Source organism: Oncorhynchus kisutch, linkage group LG15, assembly GCF_002021735.2.
Source record: "Oncorhynchus kisutch isolate 150728-3 linkage group LG15, Okis_V2, whole genome shotgun sequence".
NCBI lineage: Eukaryota > Metazoa > Chordata > Actinopteri > Salmoniformes > Salmonidae > Oncorhynchus > Oncorhynchus kisutch.
This window is the reverse complement of record NC_034188.2, coordinates 30,940,119-30,963,007: the sequence shown is the minus strand read 5'-3', so window position 1 is coordinate 30,963,007 and position 22,889 is coordinate 30,940,119. Positions and strand designations below refer to the sequence as shown.

Genomic DNA, 22,889 nt, shown 5'->3' with positions numbered 1-22,889 from the left:
ATCCATTTGAGATCTGGAACACTGGGGCTGGACTTCAAACGCTTGATGAACGATGTTTAAAATAGTTCCCTAACTGTTCCCAGGAATTTCCTTTATTTTTCTCCTTCCATTGTTTGTGTCTGTGAGAGTGAGTCTTTTTTTTGTCATTCCAATAATAATGATTTGTGGAGAAAACGGGAACGTGAGGGACTATAAATACAATTTATATGGGGCTGACCTTTACACTTTGGCAGAGTAGGAGGATTCTTGGATAATGTGCAGGGAACGGAATGGAATACTTTGTGATGCATTTTTTTGTCCCACATCGACAGCTTGGAGTAGTATCTGAGTGGCACATGTGTTGCTCAACACAGTTCTTAACGGCAAGCACAATGCACATATAGCCCTGTATCATGTTGTTTACATGAGCGGTGCTGTAGGCTACATCCACATGATGTAAATAAAGGTTAGGTCTAGAGTGGGTAGAGTGAAGAGACAGGGCCGTTTACACACCCCCACAAGCCCCCAGGTTCCTGTCATGCTGGAGCTGCTGCTACCTGCAGCCCTGCACCAACCAGGGGGTACACAACCCAAAGTGCTGAGACTGCTCGAAATGCTGAGGCCCAAAGTCCAGGGCATTGCTTCATTTCCTCAGGATCGCCAGTCATTTGGAGGGATAAAGGACGGATATAGGACGGGATATCATGGGGATATAAGAGCTTTACCTTGGACTATCAGAGTGTAGCTGAGATTCCTGTAGAGGCCTCTCTCTTTGTTGCCCAGGGCGATGGTGAAGACCCCGGCATCCTTCTGCTTCACGTCCTTGACGAAGAGGTTGTAGCCTGAAGACTCGTAACAGGTGGAGTTCTCGTTGATGGGGACGCCATCCTTATACCTGGGAATGGGATGCACCCACATTTACTTTAGAAGGTCAGCAAATCGTAACATACTGATATGAAAGTTGTGATGATAATAGATCAGGATCTCTGCATCCCAAATCGAACACTTGTACGCTCCAGTTTAGTGCACACAGTCACAACAGTGCCATTATATTCATCAGGAGTTGACAATACATTCAGTGAATAGTCCCAGCAACTGAACTCAGTCTTACCATGTCATAGTGTCGGGTGGTGGCAGTGCATTGACCTTGGGTTCAAACATCAGCTTGTTTCTACCCTCGGTGTAGACCACTCTCCTGGCCCGTTCATTCTTATAGGACACATTCAGGTATGGATGTTCTGAAATCACACAGAAGACCAATAGCGAGAGCATGAAAACGACTGTTGAAAAACAACACCATAAATGTATTATAAATGAGATCATAAACTGGGTGGTTTGAGTCCTGAATGCTGATTGGCTGACAGCCGTGGTAAATCAGACCGCATATCATAGGTATGACAAAATATTTATTTTTACTGCTCTAATTGCGTTGGTAACCAGTTTATAATAGTAATAAGGCACCTCGGGGGTTTGTGGTATATGGCCAATATACCACAGCTAAGGGCTGTATCCAGGCACTCCGCGTTGTGTCGTGCTTAAGAACAGTCCCTAGCCTTGCTATATCGGCAATACACCACACCCTCTGGCCTTATCGCTTGATCACACAATCGTTGCCGAAGATGAACATTACGGTGGAGTTATATCTGTCTCTGCCTTAGCTCAGTGAGACCTTGCCTTCACGCAGACCAGTTTCTAACACAGTGACCCACCGTAGATGGTGACTTTGGCTGAGGCGTGCTTCTTGTTCCCCATCTCAGGGCTCCCTATATCAGCCGTGCACCTGTACACGCCCCTGTTGTCCATGGTGATGTTGGACAAGGTGATTGCTTGGTACATACTGGTGACCAAAGCCGGATCTTCTTTGGACTTGTTGATGATAGGGTTCCGATGGACCTGGGGACGCGAAGGCACTCATCAACAACCCTGAAACAGCGGATTCGTCGACCAGTAATCTTAAAGGATGTTGAGTGACTTAGAGCTTACCATTCTCTTTGGGTATTCCCAAGTGAAGTTGATCCTTCCATTGAAGGTGGTCTCTGCGGAGCAGTTGAGGACCAGGCTATCTCCCACTAACAGCTTGATACGTCTTGGGTTGATCTTCACGTTCCTCAGCAAGATAGCTATGCAAGCAGAGGTAGAAGGGAAGACAGGGTGAATTAACACCATCGGTAGTTTCCCTGTCGCTCTAAGAGCTCAACAAGAGAAGGAGAAGTTACTCACTAGTCCTCAGAGGGATGTATTTGGACTGGACCCGTTGGCCGTTGACGCTGGTGACACAGGTTAGGAGATGATAGAATTTGTAGGGACCGTATGGGATCTTGAAGCCCATTTTGGGGTCCCATTCCTTCCCTTGTTCAACCTCCTTTGATAAGGATGGCCACTGAAAGAAGAGACAGGTAGAAAGGTGTTTATGAAGGGGCTTATATGTTTAGTGGAGCTTCTAGTTCTGCAGTCTTTAAAAAGCACTCAGCCAGTCAGACTGAAGTACGATGCGGACAACTGGGTTTGGTATGAAACTCCACGCTCCAATGAGCTCAGCTGGCGACGCCTGCCCGTCAGAGCCGACATCTAAATCCTTTTTGCGGTTTTATGGAGTGTAACCATCGCAATTATCCATGCAGTGATGCGCGGAGCACTATTGACTTTGAACAAAGGATGAAATGGATGGATGTGGCCAAGGCCTACCACTGCGGTTGTTTGTTCTCCAGCCAAGTGTTATGCTGCTAGGAGAGAGAGGGGAAGGAAGGAAGCAGGCAGGCAGGAAGGATAAATGCCATAGATCTTCCAGTAGCAAGGTCACACAACCCACTATCTTTGCCCTCTGAATAAGACTTGTTTGTCCATGTCCAAGGCATTGTGAGACGCAGCTATATATCAACCCTGTGAATACAAACACAGCCATCTATTGTTGAGGGTGGTGGCTCTGAGCTGTGGCATCGTGAAGGAAAAGAGCCACGCTGTTCACTGTTGCACATGATTTATAGGAAGGCCGTCTCGTGTTAAAGGCTACTGCAAAAAGACAAGGAGCTTGGTCAAATCGAGAGAGATTTCCTCCTGATATAATTATATTAAAAATCACTTAACTATACCCAGGAGCATCATCGGCCTATTGTTTCCTCTGATTGGATATGGATTGTTTTTTAGATCCGCATTTCCTGGACAAGATGTTTAAAAAGAGGTCGTCTATATTTAGAGGGAGATTCTATTCTGAGGAAAATCTGTCTTGGAGGACCTTCCTGTTCTTAACAGGAAGCAGACAGGATGACTCCCTTTTCTGTCCCTGCCCCTGAGCCTCCCTTCCCCCTGGCCACTGTCCCCTGGCCGTTTCCGCATGCCTGAATGGCCTACCGTTTGATGGGTGTGAGAACTCCTACGTTGTCCATTGTGCAGAGGGCCTGTGTTTACCATGTCTCTTTGCGATCTTAACTTTAGTGACGTCTTTCAGACATTGTCATGGTACACTCTGTCTGGTAAAGTAATCAATCTCATGCCCATACTATCTCATACAACTGGTCAACATTGCTAAGTCTCATAATAAATGCTAACATTTGCTCTATTTTGAAAGACAATGGGAATGATATGCCCATTTCAAATGACAAATGATCATGAAAAGTCTTACCGCTTCAAGAGTAACGATCTGGTCAGGAGAAGTTGTTCTACAGGGAATCACTAGGGTGGCTTCATGTCTGTAGCTAAACAGGGTGGATGGATTGCGGAAATGGTGCTCCACAAAAGGATGTTTTTCATCTGCAGAACAAATCAGAAAATATCAATCATTATTTAAGGTCATACGTTTTTAATATTGTTTAATTTAACTAAATGGTTTTGCTGTATAAAGTTGAAAGTTGTGGTCCTCAGCCTAAAGTGAAGCAGGAGAGAACATTTTCTTTAAAAAATCAGGTTTTAAAAATCAAAGTGAGGATAATGTTAGGCCATCGATCTCACACAGAGATCAAATAGAATCTTCCAGACCAGTGAGATCCGCTCATACTCCAAACCCCCTCCTGCTCCTCCTGCTAGGTGCAGATCTGGATAAAGAGACAGGGTGGAGACGGAGCTATCATAGCTATCACAGCTCCAGTCTTTCTCACCAGGGCAGGCATCCAGAGCCTCTCTGACTGGCTGTTCCTTCGCAGACCTGCTGTGGGAACTTCGTGGTTACACAAATACTTGAGTGATTTGTGGCAGGCTGAGCTGTTTAGGCATGATAAAGGGACTAGTATTTGAAAAACAAACAGGGAAAATGATGTAATAAACAGTTGGAAGGGCTTTGAAAGAGTCCTGGTTAGACTAAACACTTGGCTACCAGGCTGTCAGATCGCCAGGGGAGACAGAGAGAGAAGGCAGGGAGTCAGGCTAGGACCTCAGTAGGAAGACACACAACCTGTCCAGTGCTTTTCTGCGTCACAATGTTACTTTGGCCATGAATATCAGCATCTGCTCTAAAGGCCAGACATTAAGACACAGGAGCTGGACAGAAATATGTCCTGGAAAGAAATATGTCATGAACAGAAAAATGTCCTGGACAGAAATATGTCCTGGAGAGAAATATGTCCTGGAGAGAAATATGTCCTGGAAAGAAATATGTCCTGGACAGAAATATGTCCTGGAGAGAAATGTGTCCTGGACAGAAATATGTCCTGGAGAGAAATATGTCCAGGAGAGAAATGTGTCCTGGACAGAAATATGTCCCGGAGAGAAATGTGTCCTGGACAGAAATATGTCCTGGACAGAAATATGTCCTGGAGAGAAATATGTCCTGGAGAGAAATGTGTCCTGGACAGAAATATGTCCCGGAGAGAAATGTGTCCTGGACAGAAATATGTCCTGGACAGAAATATGTCCTGGAGAGAAATGTGTCCTGGACAGAAATATGTCCCGGAGAGAAATGTGTCCTGGACAGAAATATGTCCTGGACAGAAATATGTCCTGGACAGAAATATGTCCTGGACAGAAATATGTCCTAGAGAGATAGAAGGACCTCTCTGTTTTTCTTCTACAAACGGTTATTAATCAGGCTTGACATTCTTATCTCTCTCTGCCCAGATATTCCATGAGACGTGTCCCCACCACAGTCCCTCAGACTGAGACTACGATATTTAAAGGGACACTGATGTCAATCTCAACTATGACAATGTTTTAAGATATTTAGTGTTGTCCTGCATTGCTCTCACTGTGTAGAGACAATTGTCCACAATTGTCCACAAGGGAGGACTAGGCCTGTAACATGGGAGAGACCATAGCTGGTATCGTGAGAGGCTCCAGGACAGACTGACTGGAAAACAGAAGCCGGAGAGAGCAGGAAATAATAGTCAATGACCAGGGCTTCCGATGTGATCACACTCTCCTTCCCTGTTCCAGAAGGAGTTGGGCAGCGGAGGAAAGCCTTCATCTCCCTGTTAGAAGCACAACTCCTTCTGCCATTCTTTGACTAAACCCCCCCCCCCCCCACTTTTACATATACTCATATACCTGTAATGACATACTCTTTATAACATGTGGAGAGCTTGGCTTTTGATGCTAGGCTAAATTAGGTGTGGAATGGATGGAGCCTCTCTTTTATAATTTTTCTCTTATTCCATTTTTTTTTGGGGGGGGGCTGTCTGGCGTCCAGCTCTTGTATCATGCAGGAATATGTCAGGCTGTTCAGTGACCGTGGCCCTACCCTAGCCGTTAAGAGGCTCTAAGTTTGTTGTATTTGTTGGCTCTGTTTACACCACACTGCACTGGAAGGTGTCGGCCCATTTAACATCACCACCCGTTCTTAGAGAGAATGTCTTGAACTTATGTTGCTGTGAAACAAACCAACTCAACAAAAAAAATGATGGGGGAACAACATAAACATTTTGAAAAAGCTCCTTATCGGCGTTAAAGTTAACAGAATCCAACAACTGATTTAATCACAAAGTGAGATCCCTTTCATTTCCATTTTCACATGCTGGATTTCAATGGAGTTCATGGGAGAATGTCATTATAGAACTCAACAATGATGATCTACTCTGTCAGCATGTACATGGAAAGCAATTTGGGATGCAAACACAGTATTGTATGTATGAAAGGTGCTATACCATCATCATTACAATGTTTGAACAGTATAAAGCGGGACTCACCTTTGACATATACGTAGGTAGAGCTGATGTCGGCGGAGGGCTGGGCGTACCTGCAGCTGTAGAGCCCCGTGTCGTTGGGGATCAGGTTTCTCACCAGCAGCTTACTACAGTGGGCGTTCGCCCGGGGCTCACACTCCTCCACATGAACCCCCTCCGAGGTGACGTTCCGCGAGGGCAGCCTCCAGTACAGCTGGGACGCACCTCTGATGAAGACAGCAGAAGGTATCCATAATAACTGACACAGGATCCGATATTATTTATTATCCCTAATGGTTAAGATTTAGATTGAGGATAGGGACATCTGATTGGAGATCTGTGGTTAAGGGCAACCTCTAAGTTAAGTGACAAAGTAAAGAGGGTCCATCTGAGAGGGTCAGCCAGACCACCTACATCATCACTATCTTATTACCTTCCTACACCCCCTAGAGCTCTGGGTCGTCATCCTCAGGTCAGCATGTCATCACCAGGTCAAACACCTTAATTGTCTCACCTGATTTATGCACACAAACATGCTCTTACAGGACACAGGCACCAGCTCTCAAGATTCGATCTCAGTATTACTTAGATATAGAATTGATCGTGAAATCAGTGTTAAATGCTGGCTTTGACCTGACTTGACTTTGATAGTGGCCCCTCCCCTCAGGACCTCTCAAATTCTGTTTATTTGGAAGTGTTCGAAGGCCGTTCCAATAATCTGGAGTCATCTTGATAACAGGGACTTTTACATGGGAACCTGGCTGGGATCTCTGGGACGATGTGTTCAAATAACACATTATCTCCAGTGTTCGTTTTTAAGGTCCCATTAAAAGCGATCCCGGTGGAGCTTGAAATATGTCTCACTGCATACCACCGCCTCTGCCTACATTGCCTGGGGTCAAGAAACTCTCATCCAGAGGCCAGAAACCATAGACAGTTACCGTCCGGGGCCTTTTTAGCACATGGCCTTGTAGGGAAGCGTTGCATTGGGCCACAGGGGTTAGCATTCCTGGAGTGCTTAGAAAATGATGCAAGGCTCTCTAAACGCTTAACAAATGTGTGAACTTCCGACAGACAGGGGTCCCACCGGCCCCCCGAAGGAAAATGGAACAGATTGATAAATTGGGACCACACTGTTTGCCTGGCTGGGAGAGTCACTGCCTATCTACCTCTGTGGTCTGATGCTCCTGCAGTCCTTTTCATATATACTCTCTCCTCTCTTTATCCTGGCCTAGCTGTCTAACGGGGCCAAATCAGAGGATCTGGGTCTTTATTGCTTCAGTGATAGTCCAGAGAACAGCCATCAACTGGAGAAGGACCTGGCCTCACCTCCTGACTGACCCTGATCTAATGAATAACGGGGGAGGGGGTTGCATGAACCTGTTTTTTTGTTGTTGATGAAAGCCTTGCCAGGGAGTTCAGAGTCTTTCCTTTACCTCTGTCATCAAAATGAATGACACATTTTAACAGTCATCGCCCCCCTTTTTTCTGTCCATATGACCTGACCAAGATAAACTTGTGTGGTCAGGAACAACTCTTGTTGTTGGGGAACTTGACATTAGGTATTTTGTTTCAGTGTGTGTGTGTGTATAATACCTGCAGGTGAGGTTGAGTGAATTCCCTGTGTGTAGAAGGTGTGTGTCCTCAGAGGGCAGCAGCAGAGGGGCTGGAAGGTTGACCTGACCTGTACAACACACAAACACACACACAAACACATTCAGACATTGGCTAACACTCTGAGTCATTGGATACAAGAACACACTCTGAACACTTCAAAGTGGCGCTTCATAGTACTCTCATACAACAAATTACACCATGCCTCCATTTACAGTCAACCAGTTCCTCTCTCACTCTCTGAATCCTACAGTCTGACTCACCAGTGGTGTGATAAATGCATTGGGAGTTTTTTCCTGAGTACAACCCATGTGTATTCACTTAGTGCTGGTCTATTCTGCTGTGAGGGGGTGGGAGGTGTTTACGGGGCAGTCCGTGCAGAGTAGGGTGCTGGAGGATACTGGTCTGGTCTGATAGTGATGAGTTATGTGAGTGTGTTTGAGAGGAGTGGGTGTGAGGCAGATGAGAAGGGGAGGGGGGAGTAGGGGGGACATGGGGAGCAGCTGTGCCCCTCAGCCAGAGAGGTCACTCCAGTCAGAACCGGGGAGAACTGGGCAGACCCAGATGAGCTCGGCAACATGTCCACAAGTCCTTCGTCCAGCTCAATCAGTCAATCTAGTTTGGTGGGGACTCTCTCTTCCTCTCTTTCTCCATTCTATAACAATGCTGACACACACTTACAGTATATGGGCAGATTCACTTTTTGATTGACCTCTGACCTTTGCTGCATGCGCTGTATTCTATTATTACATTTATAGAGAAGAAGGACAAAAGGGGAAGTTGGATGATTAAAAATCCCAGTTGTTGGTGGGCCGGCTGAAGCTGTTGATAGGTGCTGCTCACGGTGCTCAGCATAGGAAGCACTGTCATTCTCTCTGCTGTCCGTGAGTTGTGACCGTCTCACAAGTGATTTCCTTCTTTTGACTCTCTACTCCCCAAGCAGCTTGTGTACAGTCAACATGTGGTTTCCAGGCAAACACGTTTATAAAAGGTTCTCTTTAAGAGCAAATGTCTGCCTGCCCAGCGCTGACAGTATCCAGAAAGACAATGGAATTACACACAAGGCTAATCCCCTGGGTGGACTCCAGAAACCTAGACACACACAAATGCAGGTGAACACACCAAACACACACACACGCATACACACTCAAAAGTACACAGAGTTGCAATTTGTTTTATTGTGGGGGTCTGAACAGCTGTTGTCCAAGAATGAACTGACAGTGCCAACGTTGGCACTCAATATCAGCTTCCTTCCCAAATGTTGTAACATCATTGTTTCATAGTCCAAGGTTATTTGGAGGGGAAGGGATGTGGTCAAAGGTTTTCAAAGTGATGAAAACATTCCTCTCAGTATGACAGAGTACTACCAGTATAGGGTCTAAGTATACTACATCGCTCTCTTTAATACTTCTACTTCTGCGAAACATAATCAGAGATCAGAATCTCCAGACAAACATGTTATTATTAATAGTCTGTATATATTACTCAGTTGTTATTGCCCATGTGTGTATTTCCATATGGATGGATCTATGTCCATAAACAAAGGCCTTGAAGAATTAATGTTTATATATATATATATTGGTGTCTGGGACACTACTGTTGATATTACGTTACCAAGCTAAGGGATGGACCTAGAGAAATGCAACCACTCTCGTGGATGGTCATGGACTGAACATCCATGATATCAAAATGAGAGTTTTAACCATGTTTTGAGGTTATACAGTGTTTGTTTACATTTACATTGTTTACAAACATTGGAGTAAAACAAGCTTATATTTGAGGTTTTGATCAGGTACAACAGTTGAACTAAGCTCATGAGGCATTTATAAGTTATATTCTTCAAGAATCAGTGCGTATATATCCTGCATTTAAAAGTTCAAATATGAAGTCCAAAAATGAATGTAGAAACTTTGGAACCAAGAACAGTTTCCCCGCTCTGCACTATAACAAACTACAGCTGGATGGTTCAGCAGGGGCCCCCGTTAGCCCACTTAACCCCCCCCCGGCTTACCCCCTTCATCAAGCCCTCCACTCCCTGCCCTGTCCCTGTCGCTCTCCACCCACAGCCTCCCATCCCATCCTACCCCCACCTGCCTGCCCAGCGCTGACCTCAGCAGGCCCCCCACCACAACCCCCCGCGAACAGCTGTGTGCTGCATTCCTCCAGTGGAACGCCTGGAAATGCTAGAAATTGTGCTTGTTGTGCTGGTTCAGTTCAGAGGGCCTGGTTCTCATTAGGAGACATTAAAGAAGAGGACAGGCGTGGAACCAGACCATGCCTCCATTTACAGTCAACCAGTTCCTCTCTATGAATCCTACATAAATGCATTGGATTTTATGGACATGGAACCACTATCTGATGTCTCTCTAGGTTGCCAAATTCAGCTCACTTTGCTGGCTGGTGTTGGGCTCTTGTGCGTGTTATCAAACAGCAGTTGACATTGTCAGTGTTAGTCTGGGACCCTCCATTCATAAGTCCCAAGCCTCCCTCTGTGCAGAGCTGGGGCACCCTCAGCAGGGTCGGTACAAACTGGAAGCATCAGATTTTCAGAGGAAAAGCAAAGAAGATGCCTCCGGTTTCATTTGACCCCGCTCAGGTGTTTCTTTTACGCCTGCAACGTTACAGATTTAGGATTTTAACTTGATTACTCTTTTGTTGCTTAGAATTTTCCTGCAATGCAGGAAATGCTAACTTGTACTATAGGTTTAAAAAGGCTTGCAATTCCCACTTTAAAATGTCAGACTTGATTTGCCCTTATCAACCCCTACAAAAAAGTCCATAAACTATAATTAACATAATAATTCACATTTCCTGTTGCTGCAGGATTATTTTCCTGTAGGTTATGTCACGTCTACCCCAGCTCCCGCTCGCCAGCGCTCGATGTAGCCAGTTTACTCATTATTACACACCTGCCACCATCGTTACACGCACCTGTACCTCATGAGAATCACCTGGACTCCATCACCTTCCTGATTACCTCCCCTATATCTGTCACTCCCTTTGGTTCTTTCCCCAGGCGTTATTGATTCTGTTTCTGTGTTTCATGTCTGTATGCTACTCGTGTTTCTTGTTGTGTTTCATGTTCCGTTATTTATTAAATGTGGTCTCTGTATTCTTAGCGTACAGGTTAAAGCTGGGAAAACAGCACAGAACATTGCAGTCGCTACATTTCCAGGAAGGACTTTTGCTCCCATATGATGGGATTCCAAGTTCTATTCTGAAGTGTTTGTGGTCAAGCCAAACCGAAAACAGAAGAACAAACAAGACCTCCAAACAATGACCAATTCCAACATTTTACTGTTTTTAAACTAATCCAAACCCTATCTTTGTGTCTAGTCCCCATGGAAATCAGTGTGCTCTTGAAAAACCCCAAAATAGTTTCAGCTGTGCTGCCAAACACTTGTGTAATACAACAACTATCTCATGATGTTGAATCCATTGGGTAAGAAACTGCTGAACCCAATGTGAATCTGCTTAAAGAGGAAGAGAGAGCGACAGAGAGAGAGAACAAAAGCAAGAGCGAGTGAGAGAACAAGAGTGGGAGTCTGAAAGTGGCTGTGCCAGGCAGTCCGGGCTAGCGGCCAACAGCTCATGTCTGATACTATGTAATAAAACCCTATTCTTTATTACGGTATGAGATGACTGTACTGTCACTGTGTTTGTGAGGAAATCCCCAGTCACACCTTAAAGTGCAGGGTATAATGTACGGAATTCCCTCATCTGTGGCTGGTACACGTCTCCCTGTGCTTCCCGTCCTACCATGTACCAGCAATGCCATCTCTGGAGTGAGGATCTTTTTTGGGGTCTTCAAGGCAAAAACAACAATGTGGAATAATGACTCTCTCGTTTAACCTTGCCACTCCATCTCTTTGTATGTCCAACATGGAGAACAAAGGGAGAGAGAGGATGGTGGTGGGGGGGGGGCACTCCTTTATGAAAGAGAAAGGTCAGAGGCTTGTGAGTCATCTTCACTGCAGTGTGTCCATGGATATAGAAGAGAAGCACAACAGTAGTCAGCGGTAGTCAGTCAGTGGCCACTGACATGATCACTGGCTTCCTGTATCGCACTGTGGTGCTCAGGGCCACCATTTTTACCTCAATGGAACATTACAATATTTCCACACATTTATCACAATATATTTTGGTTAAGCAACTGGCTTTAATGCTGCTGTGAATTTCCCAGAAAAGGAACTTAAAATGTTCCATTATTCATTTCCAGGCTTTACTGGCTCACAGTTGGTGGGCTATACTGGTTTTGTAAGGTTACATTGGGGTTAACCTGTCCTGTACTGTTATATCCCTCAAGTTCATTGCCTCATAGTGTGACGATGCAGCCATCCCACTGCGATCTCGTTCTGAGACAGTGGTATTTCACGGTGAGTTGTCTCTAGTTTGAGTCTTTCAGAACAGAAAAACATAAAGACAAACTCACAAGATGTTTTATGCTCTGCTGGCAGATGTACAACGGAGACCTGAAAACCATGACAAGAGTACTGCCAAAATAAGAAGTTGCTACTACTATTTACTGTGCAGTTAGTTTCTAACGGTTGTGACTGCACTCTCACACCGGGTCCTTCAGAAAGCACTGCACTCTGCCAACAATATGGTTAAGACAACAATAAGAGAGACTTTTTTATTAGTCCGTAGATTAGCTTTGGGAGTTTGGAGACAGAATGCACAAGCCTCCCCTTTAAAAAAGCAGAATAAAGGAACATCTGGCCAAGATGGGTGGCCAGTCAGCTTTTCCTGGTTATATAGAATTAAACGTGGTTAACTATAGGAAGATCCTGTATATTGAGATTCCTATGAGCTCTTCCACTGTGTAAGCCAGGAGGATTCTTGAAATTGAAATCCCATGCAGGGGTTAAAACTAAATATACAGCTGGCTCAGCAAGAGAGATGTACATGTCTTATAGAGGGGGATGCTGCTATCATCCCTGTTAACAACAGCAATAGCAACTGAACATCCAGATTCAACTGAAGTGCTTCTGCTGTGCTGGTAGAAATCTCCCAATACAAGAATCCATCATGCACAGGAGAGGTAAGACATCTGAGGAACCTGCAAACACCAACAGCTCAGTTCACATTTCACATTGGAATAACACTGCACTGGTGGCTATGTTGGCAGTCAATCAAAGAGAAACAGAGACGCTTGGTGTGTGTGTGTGTGTCAGGGGGAAAAGCAATAGGAAAGAGGATTTACCAATTTCAAGCATCTACAGTGTAATCAACGCTTCCTATTTCACCTATCACGAGCATTGCCTTACAAATCCACCAACAATCTCAATGCTAAACAAGGTAGCACCACCAATACTATAATGGAAAGGGGGAAGGGGATACCTAGTCAGTTGCATTCAACCGAAATGTGTGTTCCACATTTAACCCAAGGAATAGATAGATGCCTATTATTCAACTTAGTTGGGTTTATTTCAGATTGTAGAGGACAAATCACCCCCCCTCCCCATATCTGTGGTGCTGTACCGTACCTGTCCCACTGACCAAACCTCTCCACATCTGCCTCAGTCTTGAGATGAGTTTACTACTAATGGCTCTACCATATAGCCAACCGCCATGCAGAAACAATGGTCCAACTTTGCTCAGCCTCATTGTCTTGAGATTGGGGCTTGACATACATTGGTGCTTCAATGAGAACGTAGCGTGTCACGTTTCCGTGACCTCTATTGGCCAGAACAATTCCAGGGTGCCTCCTGCCCTCCCCATCCCTTGTCTGTTTGTTCCTTGTGTTTTTCCCATGCTCTGTGTGTGGACAGTGAAGGAAATCTACTTGGAAACAGTGTAGATAAACTAGAGAGACTGAAAAAGTAGCAGGGGAGGGAGGGGCCAGTATTTCCTCTGTTTGGATGTGACGTTAATTTGGACATTGGGAGGAAGACATATCTGTGTTGCACACCGGGCAAGACAGAATGTAGAGAAAGTACTGCTCGATCTTGTTCAGGGACGGATCGTAATGTACAGAATGGTTACCTGGAGGAAAATGGGGGAGGGTCATGCTATTCAATTTCAGTCAAGGGGAGGGTTTAGTATTTTTAAAATCTAGTCATGGGGAGAGTCATGCCATTTTCTAATTGATGAAATGTCTATATTTCTCAGTGTTTAAAAAAATAGTTGCTTATTAGGCTATATATTGATGTGTGCCCAATGCTGCCCCTGATCTCTGATTTTCTGCAAATAGGATATTTAGTGTGGCCTCAATCAAACGATCCATAGCCTATAAGCTATGGTCCGAAATCCAATATTATTGAAAAAGGCCGATACCGATATCCGATATTTTCTTTGCCCCAAAAAAAACAATACAGATAACCGATATTACATTTTTTTGCGGCCTTTCAAGCATTCTACTACAGTTAAACAATTAACACATTACACATGGACGCAGCAGTCTAAGGCACTGTATCTCAGTGGAAGAGGCATCACTACAGTCCCTGGTTCGAATCCAGGCTCTATCACATCCGGCCGTGATTCGGAGTCCCATAGGGTGGCGCACAATTGTCCCAGCGTCGTACGTGTTTGGCCGGTGTAGGCCGTCATTGTAAATAAGAATTTGTATTAACAAACTTGCCTAGTTAAACAAAGGTCACACACACACCACACTGACCCCAAAATTATTTTGATGGCATTTACGTATTTCCCCATTACCAGTAAAACATAATCAAAACCTATTTCTTTCACTTACTTGCTGTGCTGTTTCATTGTTCATTTGTTCAGTCATTTCATTCTCAACCAGAATTTCTATGGAATGCCTTTGGGGTCTTTTAATGTCAAAAAAGATACACATCAAATAATAACACTATTTGAAGTGTCAAATAAGCTTGTTGACCAATCAAGATCTGAATATGACTGCACATTACATAATAATTAAACAAGTTCATTAATTTTTGTTATTGCACATTGATTACACTATCACTCGTATTTCATATTTCACAACGATTCATCGATACGTATGCTATGATGCTGGTAAAGTTGCTTCGAGATTCTACAGTGCTGGTCCTAAAAAAAACTAGCTAGCTCATGGATGCAAACAATGTTCTTCCCCAAAAACATAGCAAAACGACATAATCTGTTTCAGTAGCTACAGTTAGGTAGCTAACTAAACTCAGCAAAAAAATAAATGTCCTCTCACTATCAACTGCGTTTATTTTCAGCAAACTTAACATCTGTAAATAACATAAGATTCAACAACTGAGACATAAACTGAACAAGATCTTGATTAACAGAAATGGAATAATGTGTCCCTGAACAAAGGGGGGTCAAAATCAAAAGTAACAGTCAGTATCTGGTGTGGCAACCAGTTCCATTAAGTACTGCAGTGCATCTCCTCCTCATGGACTGCACCAAATTTGCCAGTTCTTCTTGTGAGATGTTACCCCACTCTTCCACCAAGGCACCTGCAAGTTCCTGGACATTTCTGGGGGGAATGGCCCTAGCCCTCACCCTCCGATCCAACAGGTCCCAGACGTGCTCAATGGGATTGAGATCCAGGCTCTTCGCTGGCCATGGCAGAACACTGAGATTCCTATCTTGTGGGAAATCACGCACAGAATGAGCAGTATGGCTGGTGGCATTGTCATGCAGGAGGCTCATGTCAGGATAAGCCTGCAGGAAGGGTACCACATGAGGGAGGAGGATGTCTTCCCTGTAATGCACAGCGTTGAGATTGCCTGCAATCTCAGACCATGACGGACCTCCAAATCGATCCCGCTCCAGAGTACATGCCTCGGTGTAACGCTCATTCCTTCAACGATAAACGCAAATCCGACCATCGCCCCTGGTGAGACAAAACCGCGACTCGTCAGTGAAGAGCACCTTTTGTCAGTCCTGTCTGGTCCAGCGACAGTGGGTTTGTGCCCATAGGCAATGTTGTTGCCGGTGATGTCTGGTGAGGACCTGCCTTACAACAGGCCTACAAGCCCTCAACCCAGCCTCTCTCAGCCTATTGAGGACAGTCTGAGCACTGATGGAGGGATTGTGCGTTCCTGGTGTAACTCGGGCAGTTGTTGTTGCCATCCTGTACCTTTCCCGCAGGTGTGATGTTCGGATGTACTGATCCTGTGCAGGTGTTGTTACACGTGGTCTGCCACTGCGAGGACGATCAGCTGTCTGTCCTGTCGACCCTGTAGCGCTGTCTTAGGCGTCTCACAGTACGGACATTGCAATTTATTTCCCTGGCCACATCTGCAGTCCTCATGCCTCCTTGCAGCATGCCTAAGGCGCGTTCACACAGATGAGCAGGGACACTGGGCATCTTTCTTTGATGTTTATCAGAGTCAGTAGAAAGGCCTCTTTAGTGTCCTAAGTTTTCATAACTGTGACCTTAATTGCCTACAGTCTGTAAGCTGTTAGTGTCTTAACCGTTCCACCGGTGCATGTTCATTAATTGTTTATGGTTCATTGAACAAGCATGGGAAACAGTGTTTAAACACTTTACAATGAAGATCTGTGAAGTTGTTTGGATTTTGACGAATTATCTTTGAAAGACAGGTTTCTTTTTTTGCTGTGTTTATATAGCTAGGTGTCATCATATAAAATAACCCTCGTTCATAAGACAGTTCATATTTGATTAATGGTGGTCGGACCCATCTATTTGAAGCTAGCCACAATAAGGATTAGCCACAATAATGGACAATGTGGTTAGCCTTCAAAATAAAAGTATGGCATAATTCTACTATTTATATTCATTTGCATCACTGTCAATGACACACTTTTATTTTAAAGGCAAACCGCAAATTCCACTATTGTGCCTAATCCTTAATGTGGCTAGCTTCACAACACATAACACGGTCCGGTCGAGCCTCACTAGCCAGATGAAGCTAGCCGGCTGCTTATAACGTTTGCTTTGGGAACAGGGTTAAGTAGCTGGCTAGCTATTTTTTTTCATGAGCTGAAGTTCAATTTCAATAGGTGAACAACAAGTGGCAACCTAGCTAATACTTATTCACAAGGATTCCTAAATCATTGCTAAGAATAATGAAAATGGCTGCAGTTTCTACTGGTCATTGTTTTCAGGCTGGTTGTATTGGTGCTAGCTAGGTACCAAGCTAAAGCTAGCTATCCCAGAAGTTGCAGTCGAACAAATTATGCTTTATTACCAAAGCGGTGATGTAAACACATCTTTCGTGGCCGGTGTTGGCTTGTTTGCAGATTTTTTTGTACAGTATTGACAGTGCTACTGTATCTTATTAGACAGGCAAACACCCAAACGGCGTTCCATAGTATGTATGTTGTGAAGCTAAAAGCAGTGACGATATTACTGTGTAACTCCGATAGGGCAACATCTGAAAAATAGCGCACTTGGTATTGTGTACCAGTGCTTGACCAGTCGACGAAGGCCAACATCACCCACGACAGAGAACGGTTGATTGTCAAGGGCAATGAATTCCATTATCTTGGCTTTAATGGATTTCGCCTTTGAGTTGTCTTGCTGAAATTTTCTTCCTCTTTCAAATGACTGCTCGACTTGTTGATTGCTCGAGCCACACAGCAGACATTGTGGGCTAGGTTAGGGACGCTGTGTTGCATGTGTAGAGCAAAATTTGATGTGGCGTTATTACGTCATGTACCTACATTATATAGGCATGTACGGCAGCTTTGACATCGGCGTTAAACTAGACATCGGGTCGATACTGATGCTGTCATTTTTAGCTAATATCGTCCGATTCCAATATGTTCACCGATATATCATGCATCCCTAGTTTAAACCCAGACAGATTTTGGGGAAACACTTCTCTCATTGGGTTAAGCAATGGAAGAAGAGTAGCCAGCAGTTAAAGCTTTTCTCTGTGTCAGTAGGCCTACTCTGTCTGGGGTGGAAAGGTAGGCCTACTCTGTCTGGGGTGGAAAGGTAGGTCTACTCTGTCTGGGGTGGAAAGGTAGGCCTACTCTGTCTGGGGTGAAAAGGTAGGCCTACTCTGTCTGGGGTGGAAAGGTAGGCCTACTCTGTCTGGGGTGGAAAGGTAGGCCTACTCTGTCTGGGGTGGAAAGGTAGGCCTACTCTGTCTGGGGTGGAAAGGTAGGTCTACTCTGTCTGGGGTGGAAAGGTAGGTCTACTCTGTCTGGGGTGGAAAGGTAGGCCTACTCTGTCTGGGGTGGAAAGGTAGGCCTACTCTGTCTGGGGTGGAAAGGTAGGCCTACTCTGTCTGGGGTGGAAAGGTAGGCCTACTCTGTCTGGGGTGGAAAGGTAGGCCTAACTTTTGAAAGTACCATGCTCAGATTCCTAATGACATCTCAGATTTAATTATTTTTGTTGCAAACAAGACACACTGATTTGGCATTAGAGAAATATGATGAGATGAACACATAGGCCTAGCTCTCTGTCCATTCTTAGCCTGTAATGTCGGTAATTTTTGTTACATTAAAAAGACACTGCTAATATGTAAAATAATGTTGAATTGCATGAAATGTTTATTAATGGTCATGCGTTCTCAGACCTGCAAATACAAGGATAGATTAATTAAATGCTTTTACAGATCTTTCCAACCCTTCTCTTGTCAACGGTGGTCTGTGAACCCACAACCATCTGGCCTGAAGCCCTGTGCACTATCAAAATTCCTGCAATGCCATGTAATGCTTACAGGACAAAAAACAGTTCCTAAAACTGCATATCTAAGGCTCTGGTCTGTCCAAGAAGTGAGGGTAAACAGTAGGCATGTTCTTTGCTATCCCATTTATGTGTTCATTATTATTTTGGTATAGGGGAGGGTCACTTGTTTTTTTTAAGCGTTCAAGGATTGTTTGCGTAAAATATATTTTGCTAAAGGGAAGGCTATAATATCCATTTCAGAGGTCCACTTTTCTCCATGTAAGCCTTATTATAAATAATGTTCACTCCCTGATGTGGAGAGGCATCATGGTCCTGGAACTGGCAAGTGATAACAATGTGGCTTCCTTTGTGAAACACATTCTATTCTCAAGATGTTGAACAACCTTTCACTCTGGATCCACATGATAACAATGCTGAAATAAATATTTTCACCATAACTTTAAACACTGGTTCTGTTTTCAAATATATTTCACCTCCTCCAGGGGCCTAGTTAACTGTAACACATCTGCGAAATATCTCCACCAATGTCCAATACAGATTCTTGATACACAAAAAGACTACCAACAAGAATGAACAAATTTGAGATTAAGTGGGAACAGTTAACTTAATAAGGTATAGATAATAAACTCATAATTATACGTAATAAACTCATAGGTAGGTATAGGTAATAAACTCATAGGTATAGGTAATAAACTCATAGGTAAGTATAAGTAATGAACTCATAGGTAGTAATAAACTAAAAGGTATAGGTAATAAACTCATATGTATAGGCAACAAACAAATAGGTATAGGTAATAAACTCATCGGTATATGTAATAAACTCATACGTATAGGCAATAAACTCATAGGTAGGTATCGTAATAAACTCATAGGTAGGTATCGTAATAAACTCATAGGTATAGGCAATCAACTTAAAGGTAGGTTTAGGTAATCAACTTATGGGTAGGTATAGCTAATAAACTCATAAATAGGTATAGGCAATAAACTCATCGGTATAGGTAAAACACTCATGGGTATAGGCAATAAACTCATCGGTATAGGTAAAACACTCATCGGTATAGGCAATAAACTCATGGGTATATGTAATAAACTTGTAGGTATAATTAATAAACTCATAGGTATAGGCAATAAAGTCATAGGTAGGTATAGTGTACAAGTCAAAAGTTTGGACACACCTACTCATTCCAGGGTTTTTCTTTATTTGTGCTATTTTCTACATTGTAGAATAATAGTGAAGACATTAGAACTATGAAATAACACATATAGAATCATGTAGTAACCAAAAAAAGTGTTTTATATTTGAGATTCTTCAAAGTAGCCACCCTTTGCCTTGATGACAGCTTTGCACACTCTTGACATTCTCTCAACCAGCTTCATGAGGTAGTCACCTGGAATGCATTTCAATTAACAGGTGTGCCTTGTTAAAAGTTAATTTGTGGAATTTCTTTCCTTCTTAATGCATTTAAGCCAGTCAGTTGTGTTGTGATAAGATAGGGGTGGTATACAGAAGATAGCCCTATTTGGTAAAATACCAAGTCCATATTATGGCATTAACAGCTCAAATAAGTAAAGAGAAATGACAGTCCATCATTACTTTAAGACATGAAGGTCAGTCAATGTGGAAAATGTCAAGAACTTTGAAAGTTTCTTCAAATGCAGTCGCAAAAACCATCAAGTGCTGTGATGAAACAGGCTCTCACGAGGACCGCCACAGGAAAGGAAGACCAAGATTCACCTCTGCTGCAGAGGATAACTTCATTAGAGTTCACTGCCCCTCAGATTGCAGCCCAAATAAATGCTTCACAGAGTTCAAGTAAGAGACACATCTCAACATCAACTGTTCAGAGGAGACTGCGTGAATCAGGCCTTCCTGGTCGAATTGCTGCAAAGAAACCACTACTAAATGACACCAATAAGAAGAAGGTACTTGCTTGGGCCAAGAAACATGAGCAATGGCCATTAGAAAGGTGGAAATCTGTCCTTTGGTCTGATGTGTCCAAATAAAAAAATGTGGTTCCAACCGCCGTGTCTTTGTGAGATTCAGAGTAGGTGAACGGATGATCTCCTCATGTGTGGTTCCCACCATGAAGCATGGAGGAGGAGGTGTGATGGTGCTTTGCTGATGACACAGTCAGTGATTTATTTAGAATTCAGGGCACACTTAACCAGCATGGCTACCACAGCATTCTGCAGCGATACGCCATTCCATCTGGTTTGCGCTTAGTAGGACTATTGTTTGTTTTTCAACAGGAACAATGACTCATAACACATCAGATGACCTGGCCTCCAAAATCACCCGACCTCAACCATATTGAGATGGTTTGGGATGAGTTGGACCACAGAGTGAAGAAAAAGCAGCCAACAAGTGCTCAGCATATGGGGGAACTCCTTCAAGACTGTTGGAAAAGCATTCCTCATGAATCTGGTTGAGAGAATGCCAAGAATGTGCAAAGCTGTCCTCAAGGCAAAGGGTGGCTACTTTGAAGAATCTCAAATATAAAATCTATTTTGATTTGTTGAACACCTTTTTGGTTACTACATGTGTGTTATTTCATAGTTTTGATGTCTTCACTATTATTCAACAATGTAGAAAATATTAAAAATAAAGAAAAACCCTGGAATGGGTAGGTGTCCAAACTTTTGACCAGTACTGTAGAAAATAAAATCATAGGTAGGTATAGCTAATAAACTCATAGGTATAGGCAAAAAACTCATAGGTACATGCAATAACTCATAGGTAGGTATAAGTAATAAACTCATAGGTAGTTATAGTTAATAAACTCATAGGTATCCATAGGTAATAAACTCATAGGTAGTTATAGTTAATAAACTCATAGTTGTCATAGGTAATAAACTCATAGGTAGGTATAAGTAAAAAACTCATAGGTAGGTATCGTAATAAACTCATAGGTATGTATCGTAATAAACTCATAGGTATAGGCAATAAACTTAAAGGTAGGTTTAGGTAATAAACTTATGGGTAGGTATAGCTAATACACTCATAAATAGGTATAGGCAATAAACTCATCGGTATAGGTAAAATACTCATGGGTATAGGCAATAAACTCATCGGTATAGGTAAAACACTCATCGGTATAAGTAATAAACTCATAGGTAATAAACTCATCGGTATAGGTAATAAACACATGGGTATAGGTAATAAACTTGTAGGTATAATTAATAAACTCATTAGGTAGTTATAAGTAATAAACTCATAGGTAATAAACTCATAGGTATAGGTAATAAACACATAGGTATAAGCAATAAACTCAAATGTATAGGTAACAAACTCATAGGTAAAGGTAATAAATTCATAGGTATAGGTAATAAACTCATAGATATACATAATAAACTCATAGGCATAGGTAATAAACTCAAATGTATAGGTAACAAACTCATAGGTAAAGGTAATAAATTCATAGGTATAGGTAATAAACTTATAGATATACATAATAAACTCATAGGTAAGTATAGGTAATAAACTCATAGGTATAGGTAATAAGTTCCCAAGGTAACACACAACAGCAGCGTTTACTCAATTACATCCTATCTTCAATGGAAAGTGACTACCTCTACTGGTGACAAGTTGTACTGCAATGTCCATACGCGTATGGATTCCTAACTGCCGAACCTCAACCTTGGATTGTTGGATGTTTCAATGAACTTGAATTATCTTAATGACTCAATTTCAACGACATGGAATTTCAATCCCAAGAAACAACATGTGCATTCAACTTCAGCAACAGGTGACATTTTAACTCAGTTAGATTGTGTGATATGGTCACGCTTTAAACAAGATTATCCTTGCCGCATCAACATCATATTTCGTAAATGGATACAAGTCCAAAACAAACTCAGTTCATCTCTTCAAACCATTCGAAACAAATTGAATAGAAAAACGCCTTCTGCTCATTAATACTCTGCATTCCAGCATAATAGCAGACCAAATGTGAATATCAATCTTAATTTATTCATACAGGAAAAAAAAATCACCAAATGTAGAGACATTAACTTTAAGTGACTTCAAGGAACATAATTATAAAAGGAGAAACCTTCTCTGGATACATATGGAATAATTCTTACCGCTTATAGTTGTGATTAAATGAAAGACGACTGAGAGTTTGGCACAGTTGAGCGGGGCCATTCTGTCCACCACCGGTGATACCCCCAGAAAATCCCAAGAAAGAGACAAAAGTGTTGGCTGAGAATAAAACGCGATATAGTCTCTCAGGTAACAGTCCAAAAGTGATATAAATTTAAATGTGTCCTTTTAGTTTTTAATCCAAAAAATCCTTAGATCAAAATGTAAGAAACTCAGCAGTTGTCCACGTATCCCATAGCTTGTTTTGTAGGACAGCTCCCCTGTGCAGTTTTGGTTCCACTCCGACTAGTACTTGCAACTGAAGAGACAGATGAGTGCAGGTGCGACCTGTGCTACGTTTTCCCTCTACTCTTTGGAACTGAGTGAAAGGAATTTAAACAAGCATTGCCACCAAGTGGGTGAGTTTTACAATATGTTGTAGAATAAAACGAACGCCTCAGATTTGAAACAAAACAGAGCAAAAATAGCCATTCATCCTCTGAACAACGGTAGTGTAGATTAATTCATGTGCAACTGTCTGAGAAGTTCTTATCCCGCCCCTGTACTCAGC

General features: G+C 42.9%; 1 protein-coding gene across 1 annotated transcript in view; it reads right to left on the bottom strand.

Annotated features, from left to right (window-relative positions):
- Positions 1-22,889, bottom strand: part of LOC109905151 (vascular endothelial growth factor receptor kdr-like) — an 80,845-nt gene extending 57,956 nt beyond the window's left edge. Inside the window, exons 1-9 of the mRNA XM_020502372.2 lie at positions 22,321-22,889; positions 7,662-7,749; positions 6,090-6,292; positions 3,599-3,726; positions 2,200-2,359; positions 1,963-2,099; positions 1,689-1,872; positions 1,091-1,217; positions 705-874 (exon numbers count right to left, since the gene is read on the bottom strand). Coding sequence (XP_020357961.1) covers positions 705-874; positions 1,091-1,217; positions 1,689-1,872; positions 1,963-2,099; positions 2,200-2,359; positions 3,599-3,726; positions 6,090-6,292; positions 7,662-7,749; positions 22,321-22,381 — 1,258 coding nt within the window. The 5' untranslated portion in view covers positions 22,382-22,889. The remainder of the gene's footprint in view (positions 1-704; positions 875-1,090; positions 1,218-1,688; positions 1,873-1,962; positions 2,100-2,199; positions 2,360-3,598; positions 3,727-6,089; positions 6,293-7,661; positions 7,750-22,320) is intronic.